This window comes from Pocillopora damicornis, chromosome 5 (genome assembly GCF_964200805.1).
Source record: "Pocillopora damicornis chromosome 5, jaPocDami1.2, whole genome shotgun sequence".
Lineage (NCBI taxonomy): Eukaryota > Metazoa > Cnidaria > Anthozoa > Scleractinia > Pocilloporidae > Pocillopora > Pocillopora damicornis.
In genome coordinates this window covers 16,724,270-16,747,455 of record NC_142674.1, presented here as the reverse complement: position 1 = coordinate 16,747,455, position 23,186 = coordinate 16,724,270, and the positions used below count along the sequence as shown (strand labels likewise).

At 36.5% G+C, this 23,186-nt stretch overlaps 2 protein-coding genes and 1 pseudogene across 2 annotated transcripts in view; all 3 read left to right on the top strand.

Moving 5' to 3' along the window:
- Positions 1-20,477, top strand: part of LOC149045672 (uncharacterized) — an 83,374-nt gene extending 62,897 nt beyond the window's left edge. The window contains exons 2-4 of the mRNA XM_089207404.1: positions 17,702-18,153; positions 18,736-18,932; positions 20,073-20,477. Coding sequence (XP_089063530.1) covers positions 18,111-18,153; positions 18,736-18,932; positions 20,073-20,141 — 309 coding nt within the window. The 5' untranslated portion in view covers positions 17,702-18,110 and the 3' untranslated portion in view covers positions 20,142-20,477. The remainder of the gene's footprint in view (positions 1-17,701; positions 18,154-18,735; positions 18,933-20,072) is intronic.
- The window catches only part of LOC149045662 (DDB1- and CUL4-associated factor 1-like), a 413,926-nt pseudogene that overhangs the window by 225,714 nt on the left and 165,026 nt on the right, over positions 1-23,186 (top strand).
- On the top strand, positions 11,783-17,758 carry LOC149045673 (DDB1- and CUL4-associated factor 1-like). The gene is made up of 3 exons (XM_089207819.1): positions 11,783-12,143; positions 17,226-17,306; positions 17,702-17,758. Exons 1-3 carry the CDS (start codon positions 12,018-12,020, stop codon positions 17,756-17,758), a joined length of 264 nt encoding a protein of 87 aa, XP_089063945.1. The 5' UTR covers positions 11,783-12,017.

The following is a 23,186-nucleotide window of genomic DNA, read 5'->3' as shown; positions in this document are numbered from 1 at the left end:
TCCTCCCCTGTGCTTTTTAAAAATTCCCTAAAGATCAATATCAACGCCCTGACAGCAAAGGTGCGTACTGTTTTATATTTCCTTCTCCTCCTGAAAAGGAAGAGCTATTGTAAGTCGTGTTGCAAAAACTTGGTGAGCTGTGAACATATTGCCATCCTGCTCGCCAGGGCAAATAAAACAAATCCATTTTATACAAAAACAGGGGGCCTCGCAATCATGATGGAAACGTGAAAGACGTCAAACTATCCTCATTTCAAAACTTAATGGGAAACATAAAAACACGTTGAATTATTTTTAGTAAATGTTTTGTATACCAGTGACTGTCAACAGTAAGTTTCGATTAAAAAAAAAAAAACTTTCTAAAAAATTTCTCGCCCGCAAGCATGAATGCTTCAAACAGATAGCTGCTACACTTCTCTTTCACAAAAGTGTAATTATCATTGCACTGAAATAATTACAGAAAAGTATAAATGACATAGAATAAGTAAGTGATTAAATAAGCGAACACATTGTTTTGCACTTCAAAGTTAAGAAATTAATAAAATATCCAAAAGATTACTTACTTTGAGCTAATATTTCCATGAAAATGTTTCGTACATTGAGAGACAACAAAACAATCTCAAATTATGTAGTAACCAAGATTTGTTTATTGCATTTGCAGTTGAAAGAAAAAAACTAACAACAACACACAACTAAATAAACAATAAAAATGAAATGGAAACTGAAGAAAAACATACTAAACTGTCGACAGTAACAACAATAAGAACAAGCTTAATTTTGCCTGCTCGGTCCATATTATAATTAAAGTTATTAATTATTCGATTCATTGAAAAAGAGAGAAGGCGGAGAGACAGCTCCCAATATTTGTTTGTGTCTCGACCTGATTACTACAGCACAACTTGAATAGTTAGCCATCAGCCCATAGGAAAGGCGACTGCACTATTTGGACAACGGTGACAGTGGTAACAAACTTACGACACTGCTGTTCATCTGAACCATCACCACAGTTATTTCCGCCACGGCAACGTCTCCATTTATCAAGACACTTTCCATTAGCACAAGTGAACTCGTAGTGTGCACACTTTCCTGTATCATATTAAAATCAACTTAAATTCAAAGACAAAATATTGAGCCTGTGTATTTAAGAAAAGGAAAAGAACAAACAAAACCTAAAATAATCCTAACAATTTAGACATACTTCTTAGCTCTGAAGTAAAAAACTATAGGACAGTAATTTTCATCTCCGAGGTTATGCCTTTGCCTCAAAATTCTCCCCTGCTAAATATGTTTGAACCGATAAGCAGACCAATAAGCAACTCACAAGCTCTTGCTAACACAGATTCCCTTTCTAAATTTTCATCCCTGTCGTCTACGATAGGAGAAAGTTGCCGCTGACCCTTGGTCTCTCTGTGTCATTTTTTTCTTCTTTTGACTTTTAGACTAATTTTGAAAAAAGAAAGAGACGAGGACTCGACTTTATCCTTTTTTTGATAACATGAATATCGGTGAATTTCAGCTGTCTTGACAAAAAGGCTTTGTAAATATATATGGAAATCGATGAACATGTTTGATTAGTTTTCTTTCCTCCATATCTCATACAGCCTCCCTATCAAGCAGGAGGCGACCAGCTAACTTTGGTTTTTGTTCCGTTTTTGTCGTTTCAATCCACCTCTTGAAATCATTTTATACTTCAAAGATCCTCGATCTTAGATTTTCTATTGATGGTTACATGTAAATCAAATAAATACAAGCAACGTGTACAAAATATGCCATTCCTTCAATGCGGTTATACGAGCAATATTACAAGGAAACGACACAAAGATAGATTTAGATTTATGATACTTACGGCCAGCTAATTGGCGCAGGTAAAACATGAAAGAAAAGGAAAAGTTAGTCAACTGGTCTATTAGTATCATTGCAATACCGTTAAGCTCTATGAAATTTTGGTTATGGCGCACTGGCGACAAAGTTTACGTGTAAAAGAAAAATTTATTGGTAAGCTCTACATTAGCAATTTAACATCCCCTGTGTTGCAACCGTTCGCGTTTTCGCGTTTTCGTGGTCAATTAATACAGTCAATTAAGGCAATGTCGATGGGCGCATGTCTATATTTCTAGAAAAGCTTTTTACCAATTTATTTGCTAACGCTTGGGGAACTCAATATACTCGAGAAATCCCGAAGTATTCATTCACTGCATGAATGCGTAATAATGGTTGGTTACGTTGCAAAGTACAAATCATAATTTCCGGTCTCCCAATTAATGCATTTGATTTTTTCCAACGGTAAGATACAAAAGGAGTTATCTCGTATATGAGCTATCTCATTCAACTAGTTGCATTTTATTTCATTCGATTTTAAAGTGACTTTGGCCATTACAAGAACCGTCATCATGCCATTAAAGTTCTTAATCTAAAGATGGCCCAATGTGACGGCATTCAACCAATAGCCAGTTCAGTTTTGTAAAACTACCTCTGCATATGATTTACGTCACAGCTTTATTTCGCTGTGTTGGAGGTGTTCTTGCAAATGAGGTGTTCTGGGAAAATATAGATTTTTTTCTATATTTTTGAAAAGAGAGTCAGCCTTCCAATTTCATATTACTTTTTGAGAATAGCATTTTTACGCTAAGCTCATATAAAGAATAAGAAGATATACAGAAGTAGAAGTTACCTATCTACCACAGTACTTACTGCATTGTTCGTCTGATCCATCACTACAGTCAGTGATCCCATCGCAGCGTTCAGACGCGTGGATACACTTTTGTTGATTTGCACAAGGAAACTCATCGCCTCGACAAGTACCTAGCAGATGATTAAAAGAAACGCATGAACCGTGACAAAACGTTGGCACTTCTTGTACATTTTTTACCAAAAATACATAATGAATTTTAAGGGCTACTTCACGACTTGAGCAGCTTACTTTTAGTGATTTATTTTTTGTGATTGGCATTTTGCAGTGACTTTTCATCGAAGACAAAGTTTGATAACCATCAACTTCCACTTTATATTTCAAATTCTGTATTTAATACTCTTTTCGTTGACTCATAGCTTCTGAAAGTTTACTTAAAAACAAAAAAACAAAAAACATCATACGCAATTCAGAAGGTTAATGATTCGCCAGTATATGATGAGATTTACTTTAACCATCATTGTTATTGTTACCATCATCAAAAATAAACATTTATTGTCCGATGAAATTTTCATGGAAACGTTTGAAGATGGTGAGTTTTTAATGAAATGTCGCAAATATCAGTAAGACACGCCTCAATCATGGCGAGCTTCTTACCTGAGATTTAAATTTTTTCTCTTTATTTTTGTAAATTTAACGCCAGCATGAGATGTTGAATGGTTTAGACCGGTTGTTACAAGTACTTGGTGTATCAGTTCTGTCAAAATTTGGAGTAACGGGTTAAGTACTCCAAGGTCCCCTTCAGATACAGAAAAGCCTGTTCAGAATAGGGTTGGAATTTGTAATGCGTCTATCATGCCAAACTTCTTTTGGTTATAAGGTTTCATAGGGAATCACTCGGTTGACTCGAAGTTAAACATTGCAAAATGGCAGTAGCAACATACTCGCAGATGTGCAGGGGACGGCTAACAGCATGAGCAGTAGAACAACCTGGGGATTCATGACAATCTTTGTGGAAACAAAAAAAAGGTAAAAAATAATCAAAATCGAATGTAATGAGTCAAATCGCTCCTTTTTTGGTAGGAAAGTAAGCAATCCGCTGATTGTTGTGCTGCTTAGTTAAGTTCTCCCACCGATAAAGGAACGACAGGCAGTCTGAGACTGCATGTAATTACTGATATAGCTTCTGATACAGCACAATGACCAATTGACTTTCAACCAATAATTCAAAGGTAAAAAATAATCATATAAATAATGACAATGATAGCAATAGTAATAAAAATTCATAGAGGGCTAGCTCGAAAACCTAACGCTTCCCCCAGCCTCTAGGCTCCAAAATGATACAACTAAGTTTATTTTGCCTGTTTATTGTAATCATTTTTCGTATTTCATCGTAATTCCATTTTTTTTTAGAAATAAAGACCTGTTGTTGTTGTAGTAGTAATTATAATAATGATAATGATGATAATGATGCTACTATGGTCACAAGCCATTGAGAAACGATCGAAATTGCGTTTGAAAACATGTTGTGCAATTTGATATTTCACCATTAGAACTTAGAATGAAGATTTTATGTTGACATTAGCAACAATGAAATGTTCTGATATACACAGTGCAGCTCAAAGATAAGGAGACATTGTATAGAAGTACCATGCGCACGTATCAAGCGACATACATCGACATACTCGCATAAGTAATCGTATGTCCTTCTCGTATGGGCCTTTGTTATTCATTGCTCTACCTGTGCTTTGAGTGGCATTGAGTTATCGAAAAAAGAGATGGTACTGTAAAAGCGCCGGCTGCTCGCATGAAATGGGCAAAGTAATTATGAAAACGTCCATGAGAGTTATCGTGTTGAATATTTCTGTCTTATGATAAAAATATTACTGTTCTTTTTCTTTCTTTTTTTTTTTTTTGGTATTTTATTTTGTTGTATTGTAATTTCTGGTCACTTACACCTGTATAATAATATTGTGGTATTTCTAATAAATTTGTAAGGGAGCAATTAAAAGGTACACTTTACCTTTCTTGCACTTGGCAGTGATCTGACTCGAAACGCTTGTACAATCTGAAAAAGTAAAACATAATCAATTAAGAAATTGGAGTTCGTATCAAACTGAGAAAACTAAAGAATAGAAATTGAATTATTCATAAATACATTTTGATTAACTATGTTACTTATTCGTCACAGCATTCCTGAAGCCACTTGAAGTGACTTCTGAATGGGCAAGCTTAACGAGAATTTTATCACCAATCTGCTCCTTACAGATACTGGTTCCAACTTGGTAAAAGAAACTGAATTCGATAAAAACCGAGACTTCTTGATATGAAAGTTGATAGAGCACTATTCAGCATCAAAAGTTCAACGCCTTTCAAATGAGCAATTACCTTCGATGCAAGGTGTTTTAGAGGGAAACCCTCCGAGAAAATAGACAGTTACTCGCGGGAAAAAGAACGTTCTCTTGAGATAGAAAAGAAAATGATAATAGTCTTTAAGTTATTAGTAGTTAGCCGTTTCCTTTAGAACGAGCGGCCAAGAACAAATAATGTAAATTAACCAAAACATAAGAGCTAATTTAACCGACAGGTGCTGTAAAGAAAAATGTCCAACAAATTTTTTTTTATATATTCTAGGGCACGTTCGTTTCCCGTCCGTTGATAACAATAAGTGGATTACCTCAGAATTGCATGATCTCTCCCAAGGATTTTTTTTCCCTCCAATGTTGTCTTGTTTTCTGCCTATTTAATGTACTATTTTAAGACAAAATATTTCAGCAGTTTTTCCTTTTTTTGTCAAGAGGAAAACAGGTCAATGTGCGAATAAAATTCAGCTATAGCGACCACTTAGATCTAGAAGTATATAAACAAAGCTTATTTAACAAACACTTTATCAGAGATAAAAACATACAGAAGCAAAGTACTCTAAAAAAATATTAGCCCAAAATGCTAAATATACCGAGATAATGGTATTAATACAACAACACTCTTGTGTCCGTCGAAGTCGCCCCGATCAGAATTAGAATCAGTATTTGTATGGTACTAAAAACCACCAGCTTTAAAATAATTATTTAACAACCGAGTCGAAATAATAGAGATGATGATCATCGGCGATGATCAATTATACACGGCACATCATCAGCAGGTAACAACTGAATTACATCATATTTAGAATTACCATGTTTTCAATGTTCCACACGGTACAAAAATAGCCTAGAAAAAATTACCTTTCTCTAAGGTGTCCCTCTGAGAATGAATAGATTCCTGCCGAACAAAGTCGAAAGTCGCTGAATATAAATATTCCTTCCGTGATAGAAAAAAACAAAAAAAGGAAGACGGTGACGTTAACTTTGCATAAAGATGTATTTCAGAATCCAATTCTCTTTAAATGTTGATGACCTCACCTCGAATCGAGCAAGTAAGAGGGCAGGAAAATTATAAGTTTGCAACCATCTGGAGAATGCAATTAACTTCTGAATAAACGGGTTTCTATAAATATAATTTTATTGTCACTTGGTTCCGCAATGATAGTCAATCCAACACGTTTGAAAATTCAGATCGAGAGTAACTGAGGCATCTTATGGTTCTTATGAAATTTTTTATAACACTGTTAAGAATAAAACGTTCAAGGCGTTTTAAATGAGCAAACACCTTTGACGCTGAATAATTCTAAGGAGAAACCCCCGTAAAAAAATTAGATAGTTATCAGATAGGTAAACACTGCTCTGTTGGGATAGAAAAGGCGAGAATAACAATAACAATCGTAATAACGACGATGATGATACATGTAAATAATAAAAATACTTATAACCATACTAATAAAATGATCATGGTAATCTATAGATGGGAAAATTCACATGTAGCTTTAATTTTTTCGAATACCGTTGCTGATCGGCAAATTAGCATAATATTCTTCTTTTTGATAAAAGATTAGAATCATGACATCATCATTGTTTTGAATCAGCCAATCAAGTGAGAGATCCTTGAAGCTTGAAGCCATTTGGTGACAAATAAAGTTTAGTGGCGTCATTAGACTGTTTCAACCGTCAGCTGTCAAGCAATTTTCCCATTTCCAACAGTTTCTAATTTCCTTTCTCTTTGTTTTTGTTCGTCGTTTTAGTTTGGCCTCGTTTTGTTTTTCAAGTGTATATTGATTCGTCTTTCTTTTTCTATAACCGTTTCTGTTCATTTTTTAGACAGTTATCAGTAATTGGCAAGCGTTTATTTGCGATCAAGCGGCCAATTAAAAAAATGAAATTTTAACGCCCACAATGCAAATAAACCAAAAAAGATAAAACGTTCACTTCACCCACAGGCGCCGAGAAGAACAATGTCCGACATATATAGTCTCCTACAAATATGCATACTAAGGCACTGTTTGTTTTCATCTCTTAGCGACAAAAAGGGGCACAACAGAATTTCAAAATGTTTCTTATTTAATTTTCCCTTTATTTTTTCTTTGTTTCTATTTTCTTTTGATGTACTGTCTTTTAAGACAAAAATGCTTCCTTCGTTTCTATTTTTTTTTCAAGAAGAGAATCGCGTGAGCGTGCGGATGTAATATGTTGGATGGCTTACTCTCAGGAAAGATAATAGGCAAACAGGGGTGGGCTGGGGGGAGGTTAGATCTTTAACTTTCAAGATCTGATTGTCAGTTCTCCCCTCTTTGTGCAACACATTTCCTTTTTAATAGGATACAAGAATTTGATGTTAGATCAAGATAACAACCTCTACCTAATAAGTTTGAATATTCTCATTACCTGTCTGCTGAATAATGTATGGATAACATAGGAAGAAGATTCATAGTGATCACCGCTGGGAGTGAAAGGCTAACCAATCCCACTTCCCCTGAGAACAATTTTTAAAAGGAATAATAATAATGAAAAGATAAGAAAAACAATATCTCTTGGCAATAGATTTAATCTAAACGCCCACCGAGTGACGCATGTCGATTTTTTTATGGTATACGGAACATCTTGCAAAGATATAAAACACTCAGTTGAAGAAACAATGGATTAGTAGAAAGGCTCGAACATATGGAATAATGTAAAAGATAACTTTAGGGAAAAAATAACGCAAGTCAAATGACATCGATGAAGTAATGCAAATTAAAGAAAGAAACTTCACCGAAGTCTGTTTTTTATTTTTCGTTCTCCCCCTTCTCACGGGGTCTTTCGAAGAAGGAAAGGCTCCTAAACAATGCACTCTGTCTCCGGATCTCTTACATGATTGGCTGACTCAAAAGAATGATAATGTCATGATTCTAATCTTTGATCAACAGGAAGAATATTATGCTAATTTGCCGATCAGCAACGGTATTCGAAAACATTAAAGCTACACGAAATTTACCCATCTATAGATTATCATTAATCATTTTATTAGTATGGTTATAAGTATTTTTATTATTTACATGTATCATCATCGTCGTTATTGCAATTGTTATTGTCATTCTCGCCATTTCTATCCCAACAGAACAGTGTTTACCTTTCTGATAACTATCTATGTTTTTACGGAGAGTTTCTCCTCAGAATTATTCACCGTCAAAGGTGTTTGCTCATTTGAAACGCCTTGAACGTTTCATGCCTAGCAGTCTTATAAAAAAAATTCATAATAAACCTAAGATGCCTCAATTACTCTCGATCTGAATTTTCGAACGTGTTGAATTGAGTATCATTACGGAACCAAGTGATAATAAATTTCTAATTATAGGAACCCGTTTATTCAGAAGTCAATTGAATTCTCCAGATGATTGCAAGCTCCTAATTTTCTTGCCCTCTTACTGGCTCGATTCGAGGTGAGGTCGTCAACATTTAAAGAGAATGATTTTTGGATTTAGAAATGCATCTTTATGCAAAGTTAACGGCACCTTCTTCCTTTTTTGGGTTTTTGTCATCGCTAAAGGAATATTTATATTTAGCGACTTTCCACTTCGTTCGGCAAGAATCTATTGTTATGAGTAATTGCTGTTGCAAATAGAAGCTTCTAGAAATCCCCAGACTGCTTATTCATGCTGACATCAAGTGACGCAGTTCTTACGTAATACTACTAAAATAATTCTTTTGTAAGCTTTTGGTATGTTCCAGAACACTTTGTGAATGTATATAAGGAATCATTTATGTAGTAAAATGTAAAATGTTATTCACCAGCCTAGGGTCGGTCCGTATTGGGAAAAACTGTGCCCTCTTTCTTGAGAACTCAAGGTGGAGGGCACATTTTTTCCCAATACGGACCTCCCGACGAGCGAATAACATATATATGTAGATTTGTTTCGTTGAGGGCTCCCTATGCATGCATATTTATGTGTAATGTATTTACAACAATTTTTCGAGTGAATTCATAATGCATTCATATAAGAGCTTAGGAAGAGTTGCAATTTGCATAAACAAGCAGTGAAGGAGAGAGAAGAGAGATGGTAAGTTTTTAGCTCGGTTAAGGTATGAAGATGATTTAAGTCTTGTGACGAGCGTGGGACAAAGAAAACTTCTGAGTCCTCATGAGGAATCGAACCTCAGACCTTCGGATTCCGCTCTCCGATGCTCTACCACTGAGTCACAGAGACTCCATGGTGAGCGAAGTCTCTTACGAAGTTCATATGATACGCGTCCTGCATACTGTGAGGATTAGCAATGTCGATAGGGTAATGTTTGTGGATAGAACTTCGTAATAGACCTCGCTCATCGAGGTGTGCGCCAAGAAACACCGTCAGATGACAATGAAGTGCGCATAATCGAGTGTCGAGCTACAGTGTAGCGTACCGCGGGCACACGACTAGGCATTGCACGAGGGCTTCACGTGGGCTGATAGATGTGAAGCCGCGTAAGCAAATAATTTGCAACCCGCGTTTTGAGCGCGAAATCAAACTGGTGAGGTTGAAGTTGAACAGTAATTCTCAGTATTTTGCATTTTCTGATCAACTCGCAAAGCAACAATACCGGCAGAGCTAAGGCTTTGTCAACGAGAGGAAATTGTTATGATTCAAGTTTGTGGAGAGAGGGTTTAGAGTGAAAATAGGACGAAAAGAAAGAGACTGAGCGACCAAAAAAAAAACAAGAAGTAGTTACGTAAAGTAAGTCGAGAAAAACGCGCAAGAAGGTTAGAGAGGACACCAAAATATGCAGAATGCGGTGAAAGGAACGCGAAAGAGAACAAGAAAAGACATAAGTAAGAAGGCGAATATTTAGCGAAGAGTAACGCGAGAAGGAAGTACATCTAGGTGTCCAATACCTTCAAATTTCCCTCGAAATGACTGAACATCCGAGCCATTTCCTCTTTGGTGCTGGCTATTTCCTCTAAGCATCTTTTGAGTGTGTGAACCAAATCAATGAGTTGTCTCTTTGAACAATAGGGAACAGCAGACTGCTGTTGGATATCATCGTTTAGTACATTCCACAGTGGACTGTCGATGCTTAACGCGTCTTCAACCGCAATTGTGAGGGGTATTTACGACCCACCGTGTCAAAGTTTTGTCCTGTGTACTCCTTGACCAGCCGTGTAATGGGTCCCGTTGCCTTCGTAATTTGGGCACAAAGCCGTTTTGCAATGGCTTGTCCATCTAAAGAATTAACACAGCATGAGTCAAAATGATACCGTAGAAAGCCTACACTACAACCATTTCATTACGATATGTTGGTTAGCTCTAATCGGGCGTCTTATCAACGACTGTTAGCACTGGAACATATCAATGCAGTACCTGCATATTTCTTCATTAGCTGTGAGAGAAACCACCTTTCTGAGCACTTGACATGCATGGATAATAGCAAGTCTTCTCGACGCTTGTCTTGCAAATAGCGGAGGTATGCAATATACATGCTGCTGTCAGGAGATCATCGGGGTTGGCCGTCCTCAAGGTTCTTTAGCTGTTGATCCAACCTATTGCCAGCAGAAAGGAAAACAGCGGAGAAAGCAAAAATTTGGTTGTAATTTGGTTTTGCATTGATTTGCAGTGCGATTGGCAAACAAAACTTGCCCTGAGAACCAAGTAAAATACCAATGACGACTTCCACGTTTAACGGCATGGAATTGTCCATAATTCTGATTGCTCGATTGCGTGATTGTCTGTTTACTTGTATGATTAACTACTTGTAGATTTTGTGGCTGGTAATGAGCATTTTTCTTTGTTTTGGCGGACCTCATTTGGAAACCGTTTTAATATCCTACGTAAGGATCATTTAGTTCCCAGACCAGGGGAGTAAATATAGCAGAATCCAAAAGATGGTTTCCTACTTGTCAAGCTGATCGTCAATATTTTCAGATGCCGGTTTTTGTTCTGTTAATGAACAGTTTGAAAAATTCAGAAGAAAAGTATCAGAGAAAGTTAGGACAAATGACAGAAAATGATGGACCAAAAAGTAAGACATTTCCTGTAAAATTCAGAAACGACAATTAGGGTAAACATTGTATGAAAAACAGATCTCCATGCTACTCCATACCTTACACAGCAAACTTGTCCGGGTAATCATCTGGTGATGAGCCTTCAAAGAAGAAAATGTGAATTCATAAAGGAACTTGTAACTGTTGAAGTAACTTGCGTGTACCTTTCTGAACTTCAGTTGTGGTACTCTAATTTCCTCTTAAGCACTTCATTGAATTGATCAAACTAGAATCAAAAATTAAGGAGGGCAAAATAAAACGGATGTCATTCATTTGTCATGATTATTTTTGGTCGTTAAAGGTGAACCATTCCAAAGAAGATCACAGCCGACCGAGTTGCAAGATAAAAAAGACTGGTTAGAGGTCAATAACAACTAGGCATTCCTCGCGAAATTTGATAATAGCCTGGGACTTAGAGCGTGTTGTGTTGGAACTCGCCATGTGACTAATCGTCGTAAATATAGTTTACACACGGAAATTACATCTGATCTTCACACAGTCAACAAAATCACTTGCAGTAATATCAGAGTAATTATGCCGACAAAAGCGAGATCACTTTCGAAGAGGAAGACCATGTAATCCTGTATCATTGTATCTTTCGGATCAAAAATGGCGGGCTTTTCAATCTTCGAAACTCTACACGTTGTGGATTCGTTCTGGTAAACTGTCTATTTGTTTTGGCCACGGCTGTATTGGATAGCACCTCTGAACTCAGTAATCCTTTGGATACTTGGCGTAAGAAAGATCAGGATAATGTATCACCCGTTAAAACACTGCAAAGGTTGGTGAAGTGTAATAGTAGTAGTATTTTTGGTAAAATTTCCGCACAACCCCCTACTATCGCAAAACAAATCTGTTTCCCCAATGTCAATGTGTTGTTTTTGTCATTGTTTTCTCTATCCAACCAAAACTGTTGTTGAATTGGCATGTGGCTGTAATTACACACCAAAAAAAATCCTTTTCCTCTCTCAGAACGAATAAAACATAGCATGGAAAAGCTCTGTTCAAAAATGATGAATTTATGGACAAACTAGTGAACTCCCACATCATGAGCTCTGTGGAACAGTTTGATCTGAACTGCACTGCAGCCAGAGTGTTGTCAAATGCCATGCCTGGGCTGGAAAGTGCTGCAGTTTTTCAGGATATGGTAAGTTTAGCAAGGTATTCTAAATCCTTCAACTCCCAAGATCTGATTTAAATTCTCTCCTCTAGCTGCTACACATTTCCTTGTAAATTCGTTATGAGAATTTGGTGTTTCACACTTTTCACACTTTTATTTTTTTATTTTCTTACATATTTGCAAGATATTAGATCAAGATGACAACTTCTTCCTGATAAGTCTGAGTATTCTCATTACCTTTTTGCTGGATAATGTATGAATATTATAGGGAGAAGTTACATGTTAATCACTTCTGGGAGTTAAAGTGTTAAGAGGCGATCTCTCTAAGAGCGGTCCAGGGCATTTCGCATCGGAAAAAAGTTTTCCCTCAAACTTTTCCCAATAAACTATCTTTGGTTACAAGTAAATAAAACCACATTAGTTTCTGGAAATACGTTAAAATAAAACTTTTAGAGCTCTCAAAAGTCAAAGCTGCAAAAGGCCCTTTTTTGACCTCTTGTGACATCGAAAATTTCAAAAGTTGAATAGCTCGGTCCTCGTATCACACCGCATGCAGCAAAAAATATTTTGTATTCTTAAAGTGTGCGATATATAAGGTGTATAAAATGCATTTCAATTTTGATATTCGTTTATTCAGAGGCTCGTCAAAATTTATTTAAAAACACTCGTTGGAGAGCTTTCTGAAATTGGTTAAAAGTACTCTTTCTTTCTTGGTTGATATTGCTCAAGTCCAGACCAGACCATTACAAAATCCGCTTGATTTCTGCTAATAAGATGTTTGGCTGCAGAAAAATATAAAAACATCTTGCACTTATTGATTTTCTTCGCCGAGGTGACTTCAAACTTTTAGCAGTATTGCTAGCGTGACAGCCGATTATGCAAATTAGTTCATTGAGCAAACTCCGACCGTTTTATGTGAGTAGCTGAATAAATCTTAGCTTTTGACCATTATAAGTAGAAAATAAAGTAGAAAATATAGTGGAAAAGCTTTAAGATCACACCGATTAATACCTTAAACATTTTAAAAGGCCAAAATTTTGACAAATTTTATTATCTCGCGACGAAAGACGTCAACAACAACGTATCGAATATCATAATTTGATTGGCGCTCGCAAACCCCTTTTAAATAATTTGGCTTCTGTTATTTCATATTTGAGTTCTGACAGCTTACGCTATTAAAACCTGTATGCACATTTCAAAACCAAACTACAGGATTCTGTTTGGTGTAACCGGCGATAACAGCACACACTGAAATACAACTTGACCACTGTCACATAATTCAATTGTGTAATTATCCTGAATTGCTTCTCCCTTCGTAATAAAGCAGCGATAACATCGCCTTTTGGATCAGAATTCTGGTCGGCAGAAATAAGAGAAATTTTGCCTGCACACCGGTCTTTATGAAAGTTTCTATTCAGAACTCTAGAGAGTTCTTGTGGAAAAGGACCCCGCAATTTTTGAGGAAATAAATTATTACGTTACGTGTCACCTCATTTTTCCAACAATTAGCTAAATCTATATCGTAAAGCGCGTAATTTTATTAGCTGTAATTCATATGTCTCTTTCGGTACTGGTTTGCTTGGGATTAATAACAAAAAATTCTTGAAGCGGTATTCGCCACAAGAAGTCCTGTTTTCAGTCGCGTTCCTCAGAAGCTTCGTTCGGAGACTGACGAGGAGTTTCCGGTTTGTTTAACTTGCCTCAGAGTACTCAATAAAGAGTCATCTCTGCTTAATCCATTTGCCAAAAGAGAGTTTCACAGAAGGAGAGCTTATCTTTGCAAGGGCTGACCTGTTCGATGTAGAAGACTCAGTTATGGCAAAATGTGGGTCTGCGCAAAGCATAGGCACACTTATGGGAAGTTCTGGCGCCAAAGTTCAGCGTGCCAGTATCCGACACACCCTGGTAGCGATTCCAAATGGGTAAAGAGCCGGTATTCTGTCAATTTGCAAATGTCAAAGGCCATTTCTAAGATGTATGGCGTTCTATAGAGGTTTAGATAATACTGCAGCTGAGGGAGCGGATGGTTTCAAAGATTTTTCTCCAAATTATAGACGAATTGGAAAGCGTGGGAGCAGAAAAGGACTAGCGTAAAGAAGTTGGGAAGAGGCTTTAGGAGAGCAAGTTGAAGACTACATACCGTAATCGCTGCGAAGAGGAAGATAGAAAATGTGCCTATCACTGTAGGGTCATTGCACTGAGCCATGCTGGTGACACTGACGTTCAGAAAGTATGCAGTCACAGTCACAACGTGAGGTGTGAGGATTGTGAGAAGCTGAAGAGTATTTTTGAAGGAGTAAAAGGCGCTATTTCTGAGTACACAATGCAGTTGGGTAGGTTTCAGAGAGAGGCGAGGAACACAGTAATGGATGAGATAGGATTGAAACATCCAATCATGTTTGATATCTATGACGTGTGCTCGTGGCAAGAGAAGCAAGGATGCCTAGCATCAAAGTCAAGATGCTAAGAGACATGTGAAAACATTTTGAGCTCGCATTCAAAATGCAAGATACAAATGCAGCACCTCTTGCAAAAATGGAGGAAATGATTTCGGAGTGCAGATGTTATGCACTCTAGTTATGACGTCCACCCGTTAATTATGCAAATGTGATATCCTTTTTCACAAGAACTCTTCAAACTTATGAGAAGGGACTGTTATGCAGACAGGCGTGACGACCAAATATCATTTTTTTTCCCTTTCAGCTAGAAATCCGAGCAATCGCTGCTTTATTTAGACGTGGGAAGTATTCAGGACAATTACACAATTTGTCCATTTACGTGACAGAGTCAATGGCCACGGTGTATTTCTGTGTGTGCTGTTATCGCCGGTTACACTAAATAGAATCCTGTAGTTTGGTTTTGAAATATTCATACAGGTTTGAATAGCGTAAGCCATCAGAACTCAAATGTGAAATAATAGAAGCCAAATTTTTAAAAAAGTTCGCGAGCGCTAATCAAATTATGATATTCGATACGTTGTTGTTGACGTCTTTCGTCACGAGATATTAAAAATTGTCAAATTTTGGCCTTTTGAAAAGCTTAAAGTATTAATCAGTGTGGTCTTAAAGCTCTGTCCTACTGTATTTTCTACTTAAAATGGTTAAAATCTAAGATTTATTTAACTACTCATATAAAACGGTCGGAGTTTGCTCAGTGAACTAATTTGCATAATCGGCTGTCACGCTAGCAATACTGCTAAATGTTTGAAGTCACCTCGGCGAAGAAAATCAATAAGTGCAAGATGTTTTTATATTTTTCTGCAGCCAAACATCTTATTAGCAGAAATCAAGTGGATTTTGTAATGGTCTGGTCTGGACTTGAGCAATATCAACCAAGAAAGAAAGAGTACTTTTAACCAATTTCAGAAAGCTTTCCAACGAGTGTTTTTAAATAAATTTTGACGAGCCTCTGAATAAACGAATATCAAAATTGAAATGCATTTTTATACACCCTATATATCGCACACTTTAAGAATACAAAATATTTTTTGCTGCATGCGGTGTGATACGAGGACCGGGCTATTCAACTTTTGAAATTTTCGATGTCGCAAGAGGTCAAAAAAGGGCCTTTTGCAGCTTTGACTTTTGAGAGCTCTAAAAATTTTATTTTAGCGTATTTCCAGAAACTAATGTGGTTTTATTTACTTATTACCAAAGATAGTTTATTGGGAAAAGTTTGAGGGAAAACTTTTTTCCGATGCGAAATGCCCTGGACCGCTCTTACAGAGATCGCCTCTTAATAATCTTAAGATGTGACATTTTTTCGTCAGCTTGAGTTCCATGTTTAAGTCCAGAAATTGTGTCCAGTTTCTGTGGCATGGCACTCCCTTCCTTTTTAGAAAAAAATTAAATACTTAATATTAAATCGCACAATTTCTACTTTATCAAATTATGGATGAAAAAAAAAATATATGAATTTCTTTTAGTTACGTTATGAAAAAGAAAAAAAAAAGATTTTATTTGTTGCTCTCAGTCACCTCACTTCAGCGGAAAACACTTTTAAAAAAATGCAAACTTTTCAGATTCACTTTCATTTTTCCTTAATTAATAAATACATATTTCTTTAATAGAGTAAGAGAAATGGTAAGTTTTGAGCTTGGTAAAGAAATAGAGAAAGATGTTTTTTGTCTTGTCACAACAAAGAAAAAATTCTGATCTGAGTCCCCACGTTGAATCAAACCTTAGATCTTGGGATTCTGGGGTCTGATGCTCTATCAGTGAGCCACAGAGACTCTATGGTGAGTGAGGTTTATTACAAAGTTCAGTGACACTTGTCCTGCATACTGCTAGGATCAGCAATGTTATTAACATCATGTTTGTAAACAGAATATGACTCAGAATTTTTTCTTTGTCCTACACACGTGACAAGATGAAAAACATCTTTATTTCTTTACTGAGTTCAAAACTTACCATCTCTCATTCTATTTATAAACATGATGCTATGCAGGACAATTGCAGGATGCATGTCATATGAACTTTGTAATAGACCTCACTCTCTGTGGAGTCTCTCTGGCTCCGTGGTTGAGCACTGGAGTGCGGAATCTGAAGGTCTGAGGTTCAATTCCTCATGGGGACTCAGAATTCTTTTCTTGTCCCACACTTGTGATGAGACTAAAAATCTTTCTCTACATATTTCCTATCAACAAATTTGATGTCAGTCATGTACATGTAGGAAGCAATGCTTAATCAATTATGCAAGTGGGCCAGAGAAGCCTTGGAACCCCTGAGATCATATGATACAGGTATTTATAGCATAGTTTACTGGTCTTACTTTACACAGTACTTCAGGCTTTGAACATTTTGGTCACCATACCTGAAAAAGAGAAAAAAGAAAATTTAGTTGACAAAATATTTAGCATCAAGTGGCCTCCTGGGGAAAATTAGATTTATCTAATTCTTGTACAGCTTCAGCTTCTGAATTAACTCAATTTTGTGTACATGTTTATTAACTGGGTGTAAGTAGAAGGTTGTTTTAGTTAGGTGATCCAAGGTAGTGTACAAGGTTAAGATATAGATAGTCATTGTTTCATTGGGGATTATAATATTCCTTTTTGTTCATTTTTAATGTGTATTGCTGCAGTTGCATATTTGATTTGTTTTTAATTTCAAGTATCAAATAACAGGTCTTTTAGCATTTGCCATAGAGAGTCAGGATATTGCTGCAGTATTCAGAGAAGAAAACTCTACCTCGGTAAGTCAGTATAGCAACTTTAAAGAGTGACCAGCATCTAATTTCTCCTTACAATATCTCCCCTGAATCAATCATAAAGGCTATGAGAACAAAGGAAATGATCACCAAATAAAGAAGCTTTTGACATCTTGTTAAATGGATTCTCCAAGTCAACAACTAAAGAAATGTATATAGAACAGTATGGAGAATATGCATACTGATGTTAGGGTGAAAAGGGGTTTTTAAAGTATTGTACCTTAGCTTTGTGCTTAACAGCATTTGTTTTCCAAAAGTCAGAGTGTATAGTTGGGTTTACACTTCTCAGGAATTGTCTTTTGTCACTCATGGCATTTTTTGTTTGGAACACCCTTTTAAACTATACGCTGAGGATTAAACGTTGAATTTCACATGTTTAGGTTCCCTGTATGCTGTGGCAGCTGCAAATTTTAAAAGACTTGTCAGACCTTACATAGTCCCTTGTGATAGACCTGTTAAACAAGATTATCCTGAAGGCAAAGACAAACAGGAACAAGAGCAAAAACAGTAACATTGTGAGTAACAGGGAATGGAAAATTTTGATCTGGAATAAAATGATCAGTTAAACAATATTGTTATCAAGAACAAAAATATTTAATGATCATCTGTGAAAGTTTGGCACCAAAAACTCTGTTTTAAGCCAGTTTATTCCGAATGGAAGTAATGGGATTACAAGAGGGAAATTCTCCGGCAGGTGCCTTACCAAGGAAGCCACCTTCTTCAAATCTTATGGAAAGCACTGCAAGGATAATGTGATGAATAAGCTCCACAAAGGTGAGATCAATTTGGATGGGGTCCTTGAAGCTCTCAATGGAACAGACACTAGATACCGGTAAGTGCAAATAGGGTCTTTGAGGGGTTGAGTTTATTTCTTTTTTGCCTCAAAATTCCACTCTTGTGAAAAATGTTGGAAAGCTGCACATTCTGGTTTTTTTTTTCTTTTAACCTTTAACTTCTAAAATCAGATTATTAATTCTCCCCTATAGTTGCTACATCTTTCCATGTAAACTAGTCATGAGAATTTGGTGTTCAGATCAAGATAACAACCTCTGCTTGATAAGTTTGTGTATTCTCAATAGCTGTTAAGTGAATTACGTATGTACATTATAGAGAGAAGTTACATGTTGATCACTTCTGGAAGTTTAAGGGAAACAAGGATAGCTTTCAATTTTGAACTAGAGGGATTTGATAGTTTATCTAGGTGGTCACAATAACACGGATTGAGAAGTGTCCTTCCTCAAGCACTTCAGTATTTTTGCTTATTATTATCATTTGTTTCTCTTCTTTTATGTTGGGGGGGGGGGGGAAGGGGTGAGGAAGGGGGGTGCCAGGGAGGAAGTACTCCAAGTAAGTTTGCCCTGCACAAGCTAGCTCAGTTTCCTTAATATTAATAGATATTTTCTTTTTGTTTCAGGTAAAAGTTGTCAACAAGCAAAACATCCATTGTTAATTAAAACAAGCAAGGGTTTCCGTTCCACTGGAAATGTAATTTGTGCACCTAAAGGAGGGTACCACATAGTCCCTATGCCCTTTTCCCTCTCCCCCCTGACTCTTGGCATGCAGCAGAGACTAATTCTGCAGTATCTGACTCCCTTGGGAGAATATCAGGAGGTATGTGCTGTAATAAGGCACTTGATCATTTGATGTAATGAGAAGAACTGTAAGACTCTCTCCACTGAAGTTTGTGGGAAGCTTGTGAGAAACGTGTACTCAATCTGAAGGATAATTTAGAAACTTAACAAATTTGAGCGAGGACCGACTATTAAACAGTAGCCTCTGTTTAGTGTAAAAATATGCTCGTACTTTTTTTTGGTGGACATTTATTTTGTCTAGAGAGGCCAAGAATTTTCGGAGAGTAAAGCTTGAGGAAAACTGTGTGCTTTTAGGAACGGATCATGTTTAAAGACAAAATATACGTGTATATATTAGAGCCAAATTGAGGACGTATTCTTTTGCTTTTTATCCCTCAAATATTTTTTTGCAGTGCAGAACAATCAGCTTAGCGTTGAAAACGGATGTGGAATTTTCGAAGAGACTTCACAAACAAACAAACTTGTCTCTCCTTCGTTATCAACTTGGATCGACTTCTAAAGAAAAAAAAAGAGCAGAGCGATATGACCTTGTGAAATCAAACCAAAGAATCAGAAGCAAAATACTGATGCCACTTATGACTCCTTCGCTAATGACATGTGAAAAATAAATTGTTGGAGTTTTGAGCCATCGGTTAGCTCAGTCAAGAACTGGCATTGCCTGTGATTCCGACAATCGAGTTTTAACTGGATCATAAGCGTTGGAGTTCTTAGCGGAATCGGAAGAAAAGAAATTGCTCGGAATATTCCAACTCCTATTTCGTCAAGCTTTTGGCTCCACTTACTCCGACTCTCGATTTTCTCTGGGTCGCCGGCATTCCGACGACTAATGAACAATTCGACTCCAATTCTGTCTTTTGTGTAAACGAAACTTTAGACACTCTACCACATTCATCCCTCTTGAAAAACACTACTTTAACTCTTCAACTCCCAGATCAAATTTGTAATTCTCCTTACTGTCAACCATAGAATTCTTTTAATGTTAGTTCGGATAATTTAGTATTGGATCACCTAATCCTGCCCGAATTGATAATTGATAATGACGTGCCGGCAAAGTAATTAATTTTTCTGTTACGAATAATAGGGAACTGGCATACGGTAGCCAGTTTACTTTATCAACTCAGTTGATAACATTAAATTAAATTTGAATCTCTTTCTTTAGTGCTGGAAGTTCAGAGGAGTGAGAATTGCAGTAAAGAAGACAATCAGAGCATTTTGTTGTTGTTTATAGCTCAAGGATGCCTTTATTTTATGAGAATTGACCTCAATGTTCTTAAACGTCAGTATATTATGCTTTTTTTTTTTTATCTAAAAAGCACTTGCTCATCATAAAGGAACCACAAATATGTTACCTTAAAAACAAAACAAGCATAGCTAAGAAGGACAAAGACACACATGGGTCAAGAACTGGAAAGAAAAACTGACTTGTTGAGGAAGCTCTACATAGTATCGGTGAAAAATAACTCGCAGATTCTACGTCATTTAGTTTGTTAAATAAATGTAGCACCCGCTCACTAAACATGATGAAAATTCGAAGAATTTGAATAAAACACGAAAGAGTTAAAAACAAGTCTAATTATAGCTGTGACATTTGTCATCGTAAAATCAGACCACAGGAGGAATTTTTTATCCAATAGAAACTGTTAGAATTCTCAACAAAACAATAATACTCTTATATCGAAGACGGATCGCCCAATAAACGTTCATTTGCGGCCAAACGAGGGAAAGACAGAGCCACAAATGTGAACGTGAGCGCCAATGGCGACCCTCACAAGCCAGTTATCTTCACAATTACCAATTGGAGTAGTAGCATTTCTCCTCGCTTTCAACACTGTCCTCTCCTTCACTGCATCTCTTGGTAATGCTCTGCTTCTATTAGCATTTTATAAAGTGTCCTCTTTGCATCCCGCTGCAAAGGTCTTGTTTGAATGTCTAGCCACTACCGATATTTGTGTGGATCTATTTTCACAACCTCTGTTCGTAACTTTTTTATTTCTTTACATTGATCTTGGTAACACCGACATAGATATTTTGTATTACGTCGAAGAGGTTGTTTGTATATTCAACTATGTTTTGTTTGGAGTGACTGTACTGATATCAACAGCCATCAGTGTTGACAGACTTCTTGTTCTGTTATTGAGGCTGAGATACAGACAAGTTGTGACACTAAAGCGAACTCAAGCTGTTATACTTTTATAACACTAGTGGTGGATATTTACCAAGCTGCCAAGCGGAGATGTTAATATCTACCCCTAGCCACCGGCACTTAGATGAATATTTGTTTTTGTATATAATTTAATACTGTGAGATAAAATAATACAAAAACATGATTTTGAATAATAAATTCCTGTAATAATCACAACATTTTCGGGCGCAAATCCCCTGGAAGTGAATGGAGAAGGATGTGCGGAGTAACGTTTTAATTACTACTTTTGGGTTCCTTATATCTACATACGGATCGAAATATGTCAGATTTTCGGAAGATTCAAACAAAAAAAAAATTTAATTTAATTTCGTGTACTGTGAGATAAAATAATACAAAAATATGATTTTGAATAATTTATTCCTGTAATAATCACAACATTTTCGGGCGCAAATCCCCTGGAAGTGAATGGAGAAGGATGTGCGGAGTAACGTTTTAATTACTACTTTTGGGTTCCTTATATCTACATACGGATCGAAATATGTCAGATTTTCGGAAGATTCAAACAAAAAAAAAAATTTAATTTAATTTCGTGTACTGTGAGATAAAATAATACAAAATTATGATTTTGAATAATTTATTCCTGTAATAATCACAACATTTTTGGGCGCAAATCCCCTGGAGGTGAATGGAGTAGGATGTGCGGAGTAACGTTTTAGTGACTACTTTCGGGTTCCTTATATCTATATATGGATCGAAATATGTCAGATTTTCGGGAGATTCAAATAAAAAAAAATTTAATTTAATTTCGTGTGCAGAAATTTCAAAACCCTATCTAAACGATAAATACTTCCTTATAAGTATATTGAACAGTCAAAGAGATAAATACTGAAAAAAGGGCAAAAACCAAAATTTTTGAGATCGACATTAGAGTCACCACCGATCTTTTGATCGAAGATCGTGGTGTTATTTCACTTTCATTTAAAGGACACTCACTGTCTCAGAAAAGAATTGTTGTCTTAGCCCAGCCTTGAACTGGGAGAGAAATGTGAAGTTTAGTATCATCCAATAATATTCAGTAAAACAAGATTGAAGGGCATATGAAAAGTCATTTACATAAATTCTGAACAAAACAAGTCATGGAATAACCGCTTGTGGCACCTTGGATTCAAAGACCAGAGAGTCAGGGACTCAGAATTTATGAGCGCTACTTGTTTTCTAGCTGATGGATTAATGATGAACTATGCCACGCCGAAATGCCCTCGTTTATTTTGTCAAAGGACTTGCTCATGTCAAGAAACACGACGACGGACAGTAAGAAAATAACTGCCGTTGCCTATTTCTCTAAAAATCATAGCACAGTACTTCTCAAGATGAAAGTTGAAGTAATGGATTAGGCAATGTCAGCGTTATATGTAAGTGCTCGTGAAAAAACAACTGAAAATGACTGAATGAGAATCCATTATTATATTAGCTCCTCTGTGTTTCTCGAAAACACCATCTATTGCTTGACTAAACTCGACATATTTGCTGACATAGTGCATCAGGAAGGCACGATTAGTGTCCACAGTATTCAAACACAATATCCCGAGACGCCAAATGCCTGAAACTGTGGAGATAAAAAGTAAAAAATCATGCTTCCTTGGGACTTGGAATATCTGCCTTAGGCCAACTTCTGCACTAAGAATCGTCACAATGGGTCATTTATGTTTCAAACTTCGAAAACACTTTTCTCAGACAATGATTAGAAGCAGTGATGTGAAATAACAACATTCAAGACTAATCAGCTTAATACCACCTATCTAATAAACAAATTGGAATAGAGAACGGTGAGTCAGTAGCTGTCTACAAAAAGGATAAAATGTATTGGGTTAATAAAGTTTTGAGGATATGCTACTCCTGGTTGCTAAGCGAGCGTAAGCTGGTAATAGAAAAATATACACTTATCAGAACTAACGCAGCGCGACTGGATTTTCGTCAATCTTACTCTTTGATGGAGGCCAGATGTCATTTTAGTTTATGGTATCCTTCAAATCTACAGTTAGATCCAGACCAGCAATTTTGCTGCGATGAATGGAGTAAGCGAAACGAGTTTAGCTTAAATAAGTTTATTGAAGCATTTATGGAGTGCTT